Source organism: Octopus bimaculoides, chromosome 2, assembly GCF_001194135.2.
Source record: "Octopus bimaculoides isolate UCB-OBI-ISO-001 chromosome 2, ASM119413v2, whole genome shotgun sequence".
In the NCBI taxonomy this organism is placed as follows: domain Eukaryota; kingdom Metazoa; phylum Mollusca; class Cephalopoda; order Octopoda; family Octopodidae; genus Octopus; species Octopus bimaculoides.
The window spans coordinates 57873428-57888591 of record NC_068982.1 but is presented as its reverse complement, the minus strand read 5'-3'; the positions used below and the strand labels follow the sequence as shown (position 1 = coordinate 57888591).

General features: G+C 33.9%; 1 protein-coding gene across 3 annotated transcripts in view; it reads left to right on the top strand.

Annotated features, from left to right (window-relative positions):
- Positions 1 to 15164, top strand: part of LOC106876256 (centlein-like) — a 367586-nt gene that overhangs the window by 241641 nt on the left and 110781 nt on the right. For all 3 annotated transcript variants that reach the window (XM_014924756.2, XM_014924749.2, XM_052977284.1), the window contains one exon: positions 2471 to 2557. In XM_014924756.2, the coding sequence (XP_014780242.1) occupies positions 2471 to 2557 (87 nt within the window). The remainder of the gene's footprint in view (positions 1 to 2470; positions 2558 to 15164) is intronic.

Genomic DNA, 15164 nt, shown 5'->3' with positions numbered 1-15164 from the left:
ATATATATATATATATATATATATATATATATATATATATAAGGTATAGATTAAAGAAAGAAATGTATGGAAACTAAACAAACAAAAAGTGTAAGTAATTGGAGAAGATTTTTATTGGGGGTGGGAACCTAATTTTCTTGACATGACAATGTAGTTACATGCCTTATATAGCGCCAAACTCTGACTCTTGAATAGAAAGTCTCTGTCTTCAAGACCTACTGTCACACCCTCTCCGTCTCCACCCCCTAAAAAAAAAAGATCAAAATAAAAGAAATGTTTTCGTTAGTCTGATGACAATTACAAAGTCAGATCTTTCTGAAAGAAGATTTTAGTGTCATGATGACAACAATGTCAATCTGTTGTCATCATCAGCATTATGATGAGTCATCACCGAAACCACTTTTGTAATTTAGAGGTACTTCACAACATGATATTTTTGAATATACAGGAAATAAAGTCTTTATTTTTATTTACTATTTTGTTGACAATTTTGGGTGGGATTTAAAAATTAGAATTTGCTTTACTTTTGTTTTCTTTGATCATTCCTCTCTTCTTCTTCTTCTTCTTCTTCTTCTTCTTCATTTGCTGCTGTTGTTGTTGTTGTTTGCCACTGGTCAGTTCTGGTACAGCCGATCAGTGACCAAATGCATTCCAGTTGCTAGTAGCCAGTCTGCTTTTCCAGAAAGATGCAAGATTACTGAAGACTACATCATTTAGCATGTCCTTCCTGTTTAAGACAGTGAGTTGTCAATTGAAGAAGATTTGCCAGCTGCTCTTTCTAGTAAATCAATTGATCAGGAAATGAACACATTAATCAGCTCACCATTACTCTTTTATTTATGTTATGTATGTTCTTTCATCTATTAGCAATATAATTGTGTATGTATCTGTATGACAGCGAGTCCAGTTTTCTTGATGATCTTCATTAAGTAACAATGATCTCCTAATTAGTAATATTCTTGAAGCTAGTAGATATTTTTGTTCCAGAAATTTTTCCTAACCCCACTTCTGTGGGGTTGGGAAAAATTTATATAATCATAACCAATGAGAATGGAGTGAGTGAGTCTTTTTGTTGATAATACAAATTATGGCAGTAAGTGGAATTCATGCATAACTCTGAAGAAATGACATTTGATTGTATCAGTATAAGGATACTTCTGGAATCTATAGTTGTATATATTATATAGTAATATATCTGTATGACTGAGATCGAATATTGATGAAACAATTGTAAATTTATGTAATAAAAACATTTGTTCACTCTATCCTCCTTGTAAATAATTATATAAACTCTTTGGATATTCATGGATTTTCAGAAATATTATTTGTAAAATAATCAGTCGCTGATTTAAAGTCATTTGTGATAGCCTGTACCTATTATGCTTTGTAACCCCTGCTGGCCATTCCCCATTTTTTACTTGTTCATATACCAAATGTGTGTAACCATGCAAGTCCCTCTACAAGAACCTGTCCTGCCCCTCCCCTTCTCTCATAGTAATCCCCTTATCCCCAAACATGAGGCTGACGCCTCACTCACCACCACAACCCCCAGAGCTTGTAGTCCTGCAAACTGGATAGTGACCTCAACAGTGCAGGTAGCATGAAAAAAGCACCCAGTCCATACTGTAAAGTGGTTGGCATTAGGAAGGGTATCTAGCCATTAAATCGATGCCAAAGTAGACACTGGAACTCAATATGGTCCTTGGACACATCAGTTCCTGCTAAACCATTCAATCCATGCCTGCATGAAATGTAAACATTAATTGATGATGATATATATCTCTAGATATATATGTTTGTGTGTGTGTGAGAGAGAGAGAAAACAAGAGTTGTGCTGTGCTGATGATGCATTTTAAGGCAGAAATATTTGTTGTCTATTTGTCTCCAGCCAGTTAGATTGTCTTTTCCTTAATGGCATGTTGATTCATCTGTTGGCATTAAGAAGGGTATCCAGCCATAGAAATAATGCTAAAACAGACATGGAGCCTGAATAGCCCTTCAGCTGGTCAGCTCCTGTCAAACTGTCCAGCCCATATCAGCAATGAAAACAGACATTAAATGATGATGATGATGATCCCAATGAATTTTTGAGATTACTTCCCCTTCTCATTTCAGTCAGATCCAATTGCTACAAAGTGGTTATTTTGCCTTCTCCAGGATTGGAAATAACTTCAATAAATCAAGAATTTCTTTTGTATGGCTTTATTTATTTGTGTTGTTCAAATCCATACCAGTGGTAACTCTGAGCTATTTCTCTTAGCTCATATTCATTTTAATTCTGCAAATTATCCTGAGCTTTTAATGTTCTCTACTGTGCTGATAACACCTACAAATGCAGAATTGCATATCTAAAGCTGTCCTGTTGTCTCCAGACAGACTATTTTGTTCTTAATGCATGTCAGTTCTGAAGACTAAATTTATTTATATATATATATCTGTATTTAACTGTGGGTTTATGATTTAATTTCAGAAGCCTTAAAACTGAATTCACAAAACTGAATGAGATTATTAGTAAACACCGCATTGATTCAGTCAACCTTCGACATCATATAACTTCGTAAGTATTGCATATCTTTATACTCATATGTATATGTGTGTGCATGAGTGTGATCACCCTCATATTTCTGTGTTTGCATGCATTTATATATTTCATTATACATGCATATATCCTACTACCTGTATGTTCATACAAGTGCATTTCTAGTAACCATGTATTTGCATACATATGTTCTCTTCTATGTGCATAATGATATATACAGATGTTTATCTGTATGTAAGTGCATATTTCTGTATTTGAAAGAGTTGGTAGCATTTACACATTACTATATGTGTGTCTGTGTGAAGGGGCATGGCTTAGTGGTTAGGATAATCAGTTTGCAATCATAAGGTCGTGAGTTCAATTACTGGTGGCACATAGTGTCTTTGAGCAAGACACTTTATTTTACATTGCCCCAGTTCACTCAGCTGGCAAAAATGAGTAGTACCTGTTATTCAATGGGACAGCCTTGTCACATTCTGTCATGCTGAATCTCCCTGAGAACCACATTAAGGTTACATGTGTCTGTGGAGTGCTCAGCCACTTGCACATTAATTTCACGAGAAGGCTGTTCTGTTGATCAGATCAACTGAACCCTTGTCATCATAACTGATGTAGTGCCAGTATATGTATGTATGCTTATGAATTTGCACATTCAGAGGGACAAGCATGACCAAATGCATAAGACATTTTCTTCCTAACATGTTTCTATTTTTTGCACAAGTCTGGCCATTTTTTAAGAGTAAGGGGTTAATTGATTACTTCAATTCCAGTTCTTGACTGGTACTATATTTTACCTACCCTCAAATGGACAAACAGCAAATTTCACCTTAGCAGGATTTGAACTCAGAATGTTAAGAGCTGAAAGAAATACCATAAGGTGTCTTGCTCAACGCTCTCATGATTCTGCTATTCCCCTACTTTAAACATGAGTTTGTGTGTTTGATCCCACTGCATGGTACCTTTGTCAAATATCTTCTACTAACGCCTTGGGTCAACATAAGCTTTGGAAGTGAAATTGGAATGAAGGAAACTATATGAAAATTGTCAGTTGAATTGTACCAGTGACTCAAAAATTAAGTCTTGTTAGCAGACTCTGCCTGAGGTCTACATTAAGTGTACAAGCATCTGTCTAATACTTGATGACTTACACTGTAATTCAATGGCACAATTGGAACCACCAAGCTATTACACGTTTACCACTCATATTATAAATTTTTTTATCCACCATGTTTAGTGCTTACTGTTTGTGTACTGAGCAGTTTATGCATCCTCATTATTATTATTATTAAGGTAGCAAGCTGGCAGAATTGTTAATGTGCTGGGCAACATGCTTAGCAGCATTTTGTCTGTCCTTATATCCCAAGTTCAAATTCCACCGAGGTCGACTTTGCCTTTCATCCTTTCAGGGTTGATAAAATAAGTACCAGTTGAGTACTGGGGTCGATGTAATCGACTATCCCTTTTCCCCAAATTTCAGGTCTTGAGCCAATAGTAGAAAGTATTATTATTATTATTATTATTATTATTATTATTATTATTATTATTATTATTATCATCATCATCATTATTATTAAGATGGTGAACTGCTAGAATTGTTAGCCCACAGTGCAAAATGCTTATGGCAGTTCATCTGTCTTTACGTTCTGAGTTCAAATTCCACTCGGGTTGACTTTGGCTATTATCCTCTTGGGATCAATAAAATAAGTACCAGTTGAGCACTGGAGGCATCGACTTAGCCCCTTCTATAAACCTACTGGCCTTGTGCTAAAATTTGAAACCATTCTCCTATTATTATTATTATTATCATTATTATTATTATTATTATTGTTGTTGTTGTTGTTATTATTGTTATTATTGTTATTATTGCACTGTTTGTTTCCAGTGAGCACTACAAATTTTTTTTTTAAATTCTATATACTTCTAGTTTTCTTGTGAAATATTTATTTGCATTTTATGGTTTTCTATTTTTATATATTTTAAAAAATCTTCAATAGTCTTAGAGTTCAACTTATTTTTATTTTGACTGATTTAAAAAAAATATATATATATTTTAATTGTTTCTAAACATTGTAATCTCCACCATTGATAGCAATGAAACAGATACATATGTCTACAAAAAGACCTATGTGTCTTATGGTCTGGTTTTTAGCTCTGGCTTCTTGATGTGGGGTTCATAAAAGATAAATCTTTTCTATGACAGAACAACCATCAATCTCAGGTTAAAGCAAAAAGAAACTTGTTATTTATTTGTGACAGGTAGGTAAACTAAAGTGCACAGGATTAATTGTGCCACCCAAAATTCCACATGTTTCTCATTCTGGGCAGTAGTAAGTTTTCTGAGAGGTCTTCCCATTAGACTTCACTTGCATGCATTGGTGTTTCGCAAATGTTAGGTAATGACCAAAAGAATATTGTGAATAGAGGTGGTCAAAATGGGATCCCTCCAGAGGGTTTCTGGAGTAACATTACATGAGAGGGTGCATAGTTCAGAGATTGGGGTTACTCTCCAGGTCAAGCTGTGCTTCACCACATTGGGCAATCAAAGTTCTGTTATTATACTCTTACTCGTTTACTCTTTTACTTGTTTCAGTCATTTGACTGCGGCCATGCTGGAGCACCGCCTTTAGTCGAGCAAATCGACCCCAGGACTTATTCTTTGTAAGCCTAGTACTTATTCTATCAGTCTCTTTTGCCGAACTGCTAAGTTACGGGGACGCAAACACACCACCATCGGTTGTCAAGCGATGTTGGGGGGGACAAACATATACACACACATACATATATATATATATATATATATATATATATATACACATATATACGACGGGCTTCTTTCAGTTTCCATCTACCAAATCCACTCACAAGGCTTTGGTCGGCCCGAGGCTATAGTAGAAGACACTTGCCCAAGGTGCCATGCAGTGGGAATGAACCCAGAACCATGTGGATATGTTATTAGAATATCACAAGGAAGACTTGCAAGACAGATTCTTCAAGTCAAACAAGCCAGCAGGAGACATAGAGGTACACCTAGAATGAGAAGGTTGGATGATATCCATTGTCTCGGTTGGTCATGCTTAGGAATCCAACCAGAAATTCTAATGATGGTTGCTTTTGATAGGACACTAACTGAGAACTCCATCAGTAATAGCGGGCAGAGACAATGTATGGATGGATATGTGTGCAGTGGCCGATTGGCCAGGTTGCCAGCTTGCCTGATGGCAAGTGGGCCCCTATGCCATTAGAATTCATATATCAAGGCCCATATTAGTATCTAAGGGGCCCATTCCCTCAAGTTTGAGAATTTTTTTATTCACTCCTGGAAGAATTCATTAATTATTTCAGCCTGGCTGTATTTGTAGACAGTTGAAAAGAATACTTTTAACAAAAAAAAAATTAAATGATAGCATTGTAGTTGCGGGTGGGCCCCCCCCCTTAGTCTCCTGGCAACCAATATTTTTAGACCCAGTCTGCCACTGTGTGTGAGTGTGTGTGTGTGTGTGTGTGTGTAGTTCAAATTTGCAGAAAACAAAAGATGAAGACAGATGAAGGAAAAGAAACAGGTGTATTAATTTGATGCCTGGGAAAAATGGAAAAGTCTTTGATAATTTGAGTCTATACTTTTTGACAGAAAAGATTGAGAGTTAAAAATGGAGAGAGAATGAAAAACAAATGGGTAGAGATGAAAATGTGTAGGGATTAATAGTTCTACATGATGTATGTATATGTACACACGTGTGTGTGTGTATATATATATATATATCAATTTAATACACAACCATAAGAGCTACTAATAGTTTCATGCTTTTATGATTCTTTGATTAGGCATATTTATAAAATACACCATGTATCTCCACTTGATGGAGTTTTTTTTTTTTTGTTTCTTTCTATTTTGGATCTATAAACTATATCAATGTATGTATGTATAACATTTGCTTCTCCATGCTTGCCTGGGTCAGACAGAATTTGCTGAGGCAGATTTTCTACAGCCAGTTGTCCTTCCTATCATCAACTCTCTCCTATCCAAGCAAGGTAATATTTTTCCATAAGCTAGACGTTGTTTACAACAGACTGGAAACAAACGACAACACTTGTATGTCAGTGGTGCTTGTACACACACACATTTACATACATCCAACAGGCTTCTTTTAGTGAGGATTAGGAAGCAAACTTCTTAAACATGCTACCATGCCTATGTTCTGTCATGGTATGAATATTTATTGATATTTACAAGGTGTGACTGACAGTCGTGTTTTATTTCAACTGTCTGAATTCAGAGTTCCTGATTTCAGTTTGCCTTTCACCCCGCCAGGTTGAAAAAAAGAGAATACCTTTTACGTGCTTAACTGATTCAATTAATTTTTGTTAGAACCATTATTGTTGTTATTACCTTTAAAATATTTTTTAAGAAGGTTAGATTGCGATTTGAAGAAGATTTGGTTGCTATTTCTAACAGACTGAGCAACAGGATAGAGGTTCCTACTTATCTGCTTGCTGTGTCATACAGAAAGAAAATATATGTATTTCTCTCTGTGAATCGATGGTTGTGAGGGGTTAGGGAATGTTGATGATGATAATGTGTTGTTCTTGTTGTTATGGTCCATTGTCAAATAGGTTAAATTTGAGTAAAGGTTTGTATACTAAATGTTTATTTCTTTACATCTCTAATGTGCCATGCCTGCCTGATGACTGCCGAAAAAGAGAGAACAGAAAATGGGATGGGGGTGGGGCATACGAGGATGATAATATGATGTTGACTACAATAATAATAATAATAATAATAATAATAATAATAATAATCTGACTTCAGCTGTTTATGATAGTAAAGAAGAATTAAAAGTTAAGAGAATAACAATAATATGAATTATAGTTTGGCTAATAATAATAATAATAATAATAATAATAATAATAGTGGAGAGAATCTTTAAATGCTACTTCTGTAATGTAGTGATATTCAGAATGTTAACGTCTCTCCTTTCTTTGTGATTATCAGAAAAATCAGAAAGTGTTTTTATTACTCTTTTTTTTTTTCTCTCTCTTTTTTTAAAATTTTACTTTGAGAAGCTGTCACAAATTAATTTTTACCAGTTGATGTAATTGCTTTGCGGAAATTTCCAGAAAAATCAAAGCACATCAAAGCATATGGTAAGGGAGGGGACAATCAAAGGCAGGTTTTTTTTTTTTTTCCCAATCGTTTCCACTCCAATCCCACCTCCCTCTACCCAAGCTTATGCTCCAGCCCTAGCCCTAGTTCAAACTCTAGCTGTCTCTAGACCACCACCTTCTAACTGTGCCTTATCCATTCCCTCAGCCTTCTCCCCATCTGTTTTGCAACCTGACACATTAATCTTTGGTTTGGTTTCTTTGGTTTTTATTGTCTTTTTCTCAATGGAAAATATGAAAAATGTAAGACATAATTATGATATAAATAAATAAAATGTGTTGTGAGGGTTGTGGCAGTGGAAGTGGTGACGGAGATAGTAGTAATGAAAGTAAGAGCTGTGGCAGTGGTGGCAACAACACAGAAGAATAAAATCAGATGAATAAATATATATACACACACACATATATGTGTAGTTAGAGAGAGTATGGGGTGGAAAGACACGCATTTAGAGAAGGTGATATATATATATATATATATATATCAAAATAATTTGAGCAATATACTGAGAAAATAACAGACGACAATGATTTTGTGTTCATCGGTGCTAGCTCTGACAAGCTGAGATTCTGTGTTGATATAAGGGAGAAAGCAAGCAGTGCCAAGTGTGATTAGTGGCATCTAAAGTGTGTTGTTTATTGTAATGGTTAAGGGTGATGGGAGGCATTTCTGAGTCAAGCAAAGCAGCAAACAAGATGTTTAGAGCTGCAGGTTTCCTTCTTCCAAACTTGCATCAAAAGAGTTCTCTAGTATTCATTGCTACTCTAGAAAAAAACCACTGGGGATCCCAGAGTCGTGCTGGTAGGCTTAGAATTCGTGGCTTTTTTAGTGGAAAGGTTCCATGGGTTTTTTATGGTTTTTTTGAGGATTTTCTTTTTCAGTGTTTTTTTTTTTTTAGCTTTGATTTTTGCTGCTGCTGCTTTTTTTTTTTAATATCTATTTATTTAATCTATGTTTTAATCTAAGAAAGTGATGACTTAGGATGCAAATAATAATGATAATAATAATAAATAGGCAGATAGCCGAATAAAATCAAGATGGATGAGAGATAACATGGGGTGAGAGATTTATGCATACAGAAAATTCTAGTACTAATATTTGTTGAAAATATTATTTACTATAATTGTTTAGAATTTCATATTAGGAATTATTGCATGTTTTTTGGAAGTTTGTTTTCTTGTTTGTCTTTATCATTTTTTTCTTCGCTCTCTCTCTCTCTCTCTCCCTCTCTCTCTACACTACACCCATGCAAGTTCTATATCCATGTCAATTTATGTTTTCCTTCTGCACATCTACTGCACAAAAGTGAATTCTTATTTATCTCGTATTCATCTTTATATTTTCCCCCTCCAAATCTCATTTTCATTTTCTATGGCTTTCTCTGAACTTTTTTCCCATTGTTACCAGTTCAAACGGGTAAGAGTTGGTTCAGAGACAAAAGATACTGTCTTAATATCACAGTAAAAACTTGTTTTTTCTCACCCTTGGCAATGTAAAAGGCAATGCTGGCCTATGTTTTGACAAGCCAAAATAAAACATTAACTCTAGAATTATGATGGAAATATTTAGAATAACAATAATGATTTCTTTTACAATAATAATAATAATAATAATAATAACAATAACAATTATTATTATTATTATTATTATTATTATTATTATTATTATTATTATTATTATTATTATTATTATTATTATTATTATTATTATTATTATTATTGTTATAAAAGAAATCATTATAAGAAAAAAAAATAATAACTTTCAGTTCAATATTGCTGAGGTATTGGAACTCAGAAATATTTTCTAATTGCCAAATATGGTTGATATTTTTTAGAGATGTTTACTGTTCTGTCAGTAGCATATTAGGACTGTTTCAAAGTCACTGTTTATTGTTGCTGCTGCCACTGCTATTGTTGTTGTTGATAACAATGATCATGATCGTGATCATGATGATGTTCCATTTAGGTTACTGAGTACTGCCTAAATGGTTATGGTGGTTCTCGATATTAGTTTAGTTATGTGCATCTGTTTGGTGCTTCTAATCCTCCTCCTTCTCCTCCTCAATTTCTAGACCAATATTACTGCCCACTCCAATCATAATATAAGAAACATACGTTCAGGACTTTTCTGCCCCACCAAACATCCATTTCTGATGTCACAAGAGTAACAATGCTCATCATTGTAAAATTCCTTTTTTTTATATTTATTTATTTATAATTTTTTTGCTGTTTTATTATCATTATTATTATTATTATTGCGGTTGTTGTTGTTATTATTATTATTATTATTATTATTATTATTACTCTCCTCATTCCTTCCATTAAAGTTTTAGCTCTTTCCTGTTTTAATTGGCCACACTTGATCTGTGTTCAGTATTTTGTTATATTTATTTTTTTATTTGTTTCTTGCATTTTTGATGGGGGATTTTTTTGTTCCCTTCTAAACAAACAAACTTTGTTTCATTTGACACATTTTTTTTTCACCCACTTGTTTATAGTGCAATAAAAAAAAAATCAGTGGTTTAATTCTGATTTTTTTTTTCTTCTCTAATGCCATTCCCTTACTTTTGCTTTCCCTACCACTCTCTTTACTCTTCCGTTCTGGAAAGGAAAAACTCCAGAATATAAAGCCATAAGATACCCTAATTGTGTCGATGAGTCAATATTGGTTTTATTAAAAGTTTATTTGTGCTCAAAAACAAAGCACAACCAAAAATAGTGACACACATAATTGTTTGACTTTCCAGATTAGCAAATATTTTTCTGTTTCTTGTCCTTGTTGTACAATGGCTTTTGGCAGTGTTTGTTTTCTTCTTTTCTTTTCTTTTTTAATTTGTTATTGTAGCAGTAATAGTGGTGGTGGTGTTTGCAACTTAGTATGTGGCTTTGGAAACTAAAAGAAAAGGTCTTTGATGACAATATTTAAGTACAACAGTTTGTTCAAAAATCATAGTAGAAAAATATTTAAAAACAAAAAAGAAAAGAAAAACAACAACAATGATAATAAAATTATTATTATCATCATTATTATTATAGAGTGTTCAAATAGATTATTAGTATTTTGTTTGAAAATGTTTATTTGACCATATCCTGTCTTGCTGGTCATTCTGGCTGTAATCAGTCAGGAGTTACATTATCACCAAACACAATATGGAGTCATATGAACAAATATTTTTTTCAAACATACTGGTGTCCCTTATTTTCCTAATTTGGTATGGTTACACTGTCATGCTTCACAGAGTCATTCTAAGGTCATTTAGTTTAACAGAAAGACACTACAATCTACAAACTTAATCATCATCATCATCATCATTTCACTTCTATGCTTCCAGTGTTGTGTTGTGTTGTGTTGTTTGAGTCGGATGTTCCAGATTGTTTTGTCCAATTGTGATGTGTGTTTGAAGGCATTTTCAGTTATTCAAAACAAAGGCCCTATTTGATTTTTATAGCTAAACGTTGTTTTCCCTCACCAACTGTAAAAAGTTATGACTCTTAATGGTCTAGTCCAGATGTTCATTACTACCACACTGATTGTGGTGTATGTTTGAAGGTATTTTCTGTTAAACAAAACAAAGGACCTGTTTTATTCTCAGGACTAAATGTTGTTACTTCTCACCAACTATACTTTGTTGTGATTCCCAATCAATAATCAATACTGCATTTATATGACTCAATTAAAGCATTTTTATAAGTTTTATTTATCGTCTATTGAAGGATTGAAAAGTGGTGTAGGAGAGAGGTAAATCTTCTGAACTCCTCATGCTATCCTACGCTGTTGAGATTGATACAGGTGAACTTTCTGTAGGTTGATACTTGTATAATGGGCCAGGAGGTAATTCCAAGGCAGTTTAATTATGAAAGGAATGATTAGGAAAGTATTTTGTGCTGTTTGTTGGAGTTGTAGGTTAACTAATTTTGCCATGGATACTTTCCACAATTAAATATCTAACCTTTTTGCTATATCTACTAGGTATATTTCTCTGATATTCAAATGAGGTTTGCTAATTTTTCACCCAATATCTCGCTTATTTCTATTTAAAATGTTATTTTGATCATTCCAGTGTGTTTCTAAAGCTGTTTTATGCTAGAAATCAAAGTTTCATAAACAAAATTCCAGTTAACAGAATTATGGGAGGTAATGGGTTAAGAGAAATTTTTTTTTAAATACACAACTAAGGAGGTGCAGTTAAGTACTAACAAAATTAATTAGTTTTATTTTCATGTTTTATTCAATTAGAAGATTCATATTTGTATATAACTATAATTATGATTTCGAATTTTGGCATAAGGCCAGTAATTACAGAGGTAGGTGTTGGCTGATTCCATCAACCCCCAGTGCTCAACTGGTACTTATTTAATCAACACTGAAAGAATGACCTCAGTGACATTTAAACTCAGAATGTGAAGAGATTGGAGAAATGCAGAAATGCAGAAATGCTACAAAGTATCTTGTTTGATTCACTAACACTTCTGCTTGTTTAAGTCTCTAAAATTGCAAATAATTATGAAAAGTATTGTAATTGTGTAGACATGAAAATAAAACCGTAATTAACTTTATCAATACTTATTTGCATCCCCCTAGTTGTGTTTCCTCTTAACTCAACAAATTGTCCAGTGCTTCTGAAGCATTTGTCTTGGGTAGATACTAAGGAAATAGGCTATTTATTCTTAATGCCATTTGGGAAATAAAACTTGGTAGGGATGATAGGATGAAAAGGTGAGTGGGCCAAGCAAGCTTGGATGAAGATGATATGCTGGCTGTTATTTCAGAAGAGCAGAGGCAGTTGTAATAGTAACAGAAGTGTTACTATTACAACACAGTGTGCTTGTGATCAAATGGCTTTAATGTGTTGGTGAGTGAGTCTTTACCAATTAAGCAAATGGTCTTCTTTTAAATGCCATCATGGATGTTTGTATGGGTAGTAGCAGTAACTATGTCCCAGACATAAGAGCAATACTCCAATGCTGTTTGCACTTTAGCTTTGTAGAGAGTTGGCCATTGAGCAGGGCTTGTTTCTTGTTACATGTTGTATTCCGCATCAGTGTAGAATTAGGCTTTATTGATTTTAAGGGGAGGAAAATGACAGTCATAAAATTCTTGCTTTCCCAAGAATATTAGTGACTCAAGTGAAGTAAAAAATCTACAATCAAATTTTGAAACTGAATTTTTTAATATTTTCATGAGGATTTCTCAGAGTTTATGTGTTTATTTCCTAAATTATAGAATTTATTATTTAAAGAAAAAATGCTATGGAAAAATATAAAAGAAAAAAAGAAAAATGTTTCAGATAATTTAAAAAAGAATATTTAGCAGAATGATGCAATGTCTTGCCAAAATGCAAAGCAGTAGATAGGGAGTTTTTGAGATGATGAAATTAAAATATCAACAAAATTTTATTTGTATTCATTGTTTATTTATTACAAATTTCAGCATTTTCTAATTAGGAAATCAAATATTTTCATAGCAAGATTCTCTTTCTTCCATCAATCATACAAACCTGATAAAGGGAGTAGAGCTACCATTGAAGCTGACTGGGGCAAGTAGAATTATGTGTATTACATATGGGCAAAACGCACTTGGTAAAACCAGATTTGCATAAATATGTGACTGTATGATCTGTTGGTTCATCCCATTAAATTTTTTAGCATTTCATTGATGGTTTGTACAAAACATTACAAGCATTTTTATTACCAGCTTTTTCTGTTTTGCCACACTGACTTTATTGTAGTACCTTTTAAACTGAGATCATTTGTCTTTGAAAATGGTGATCATCTTATTTTACTTACAGAAGATAATACGGCATTTAATTTAAGGTATTTAGATAACATTCTACCTTAGCCCTAGGTCCACCAAAAGTTTCAGTTCTTGTTGTAATGTGGTGGTTTGTGTTCCTCAATGACCCAAAGAGCTGTGCCAGCAGAGTTGAAAGCTCCTGATAAGGTCTCCCATGCTGGACAGGACAAAGGATAGAAGCCAGACTAATATGGACCACCTCTTCCCAGACATAAAATGGGTGCACATAAGGCCAACATCCCTGTCTAGAAAAAAAGCAGTTACAGAAGCATTGATGGCAATTCAAAACTTGAGAGAGGAGGGCCTTCCCTCTGGAACACAGAAAAGATAGCCTGAGGGCAAGAACAGTGGAGAAAAGTCATTGAAGGCCTTTACTCCAAAGGGTGTGAAGGGCTTAAGTAAAAGTAAGCAGAGCCCAAGGTCAACTGAAGCCTTGTGAATGAAATTGCTTTGACAGAAACTGTCCTCAGTTGCCTTCAGTTGAATCTACTCTATTGCAAGCATTCAGTCTCGGTTGCCTTCTCTTTGATTTGGGTTTCTGGATTTTCCTATCTTTTTCTGATCAATGCTAAAGTTTCTGCCTAAAAAATTAAGGACCTTTTCTTCTTCCTGCAACTATGTCATAAAACAAAGAAACAAACTATTACTTCACATGGTGTTACTCTTTGATATATCTGAAGACTCTGACTATTAGAGAAAGGCATACATTTTGTAGTACACAGAGTATTGTTGATTTTAGTGTAGATCATGAAGCATATCTTGGTAGGAGACATTTGAATAGACTGGAAAAAAGGAGTAGAAGAGGAAGCTTAGATGGCAGGTATTGAAGATTTATTACAGTACATTACTAAGTTTCTATACTAATCAAAATGTCATTAAACGTTCTTTCTTAATTAATATTAATGACAGGAAATGACAATTTATTACTTTTTTATGGGTGTATGTATGCTTATGTATGTTGTATGTACAAATCTGTAAATGTGTTTATACACACATATAATGATAGACATACACACACACATATATATATATGCACACATGCATACACACACACACTCTTTTGGGTGGGGACATACTGTTAGTAGAGAAATGAATAGATATGATGACCGAGATACCAGAATGTGTATGCTGAACATCACAACTGTGATATTTTCCTCTATATAATTGTCACTTCCATAGTTGGGAAATGTGACTGAGGTACAGAAGAATCGCTGTTAATGAGATGCTTTTGTAAACAACTTCTATAACAACTGACAGTATCCTGTCCTCATGATTAAGGCTGGCAATTTATTTGAGACAACACCAAGAAAACTTCTGGTATACATGAAGGCAATTGTTAGCAATTGTTATGGTATGAGGAATAAGAGTGATCAGAGCTGCTAAACTTCTGAGAGTAAAATGACCCAATCTTTGAAATTGTATCTGCAGAAAAGTCACCATCCACTTGCTCATCTACCAATCAGATGAACACACAGACCAAATAGACTTTATACCCACTAGAAACCGGAATAAATAGATGGTTGTGAGTTATAAGTCATTTTCGGGTCAAGAAATTACCACCCAACAGAGGCTACTAATTAGTGATTTCAGAGTAAATAACTAAAAAGATCTGGCATTAAGCAATGATGGTGATATTTGATATGATATGATATGATATGATATATATATATATAT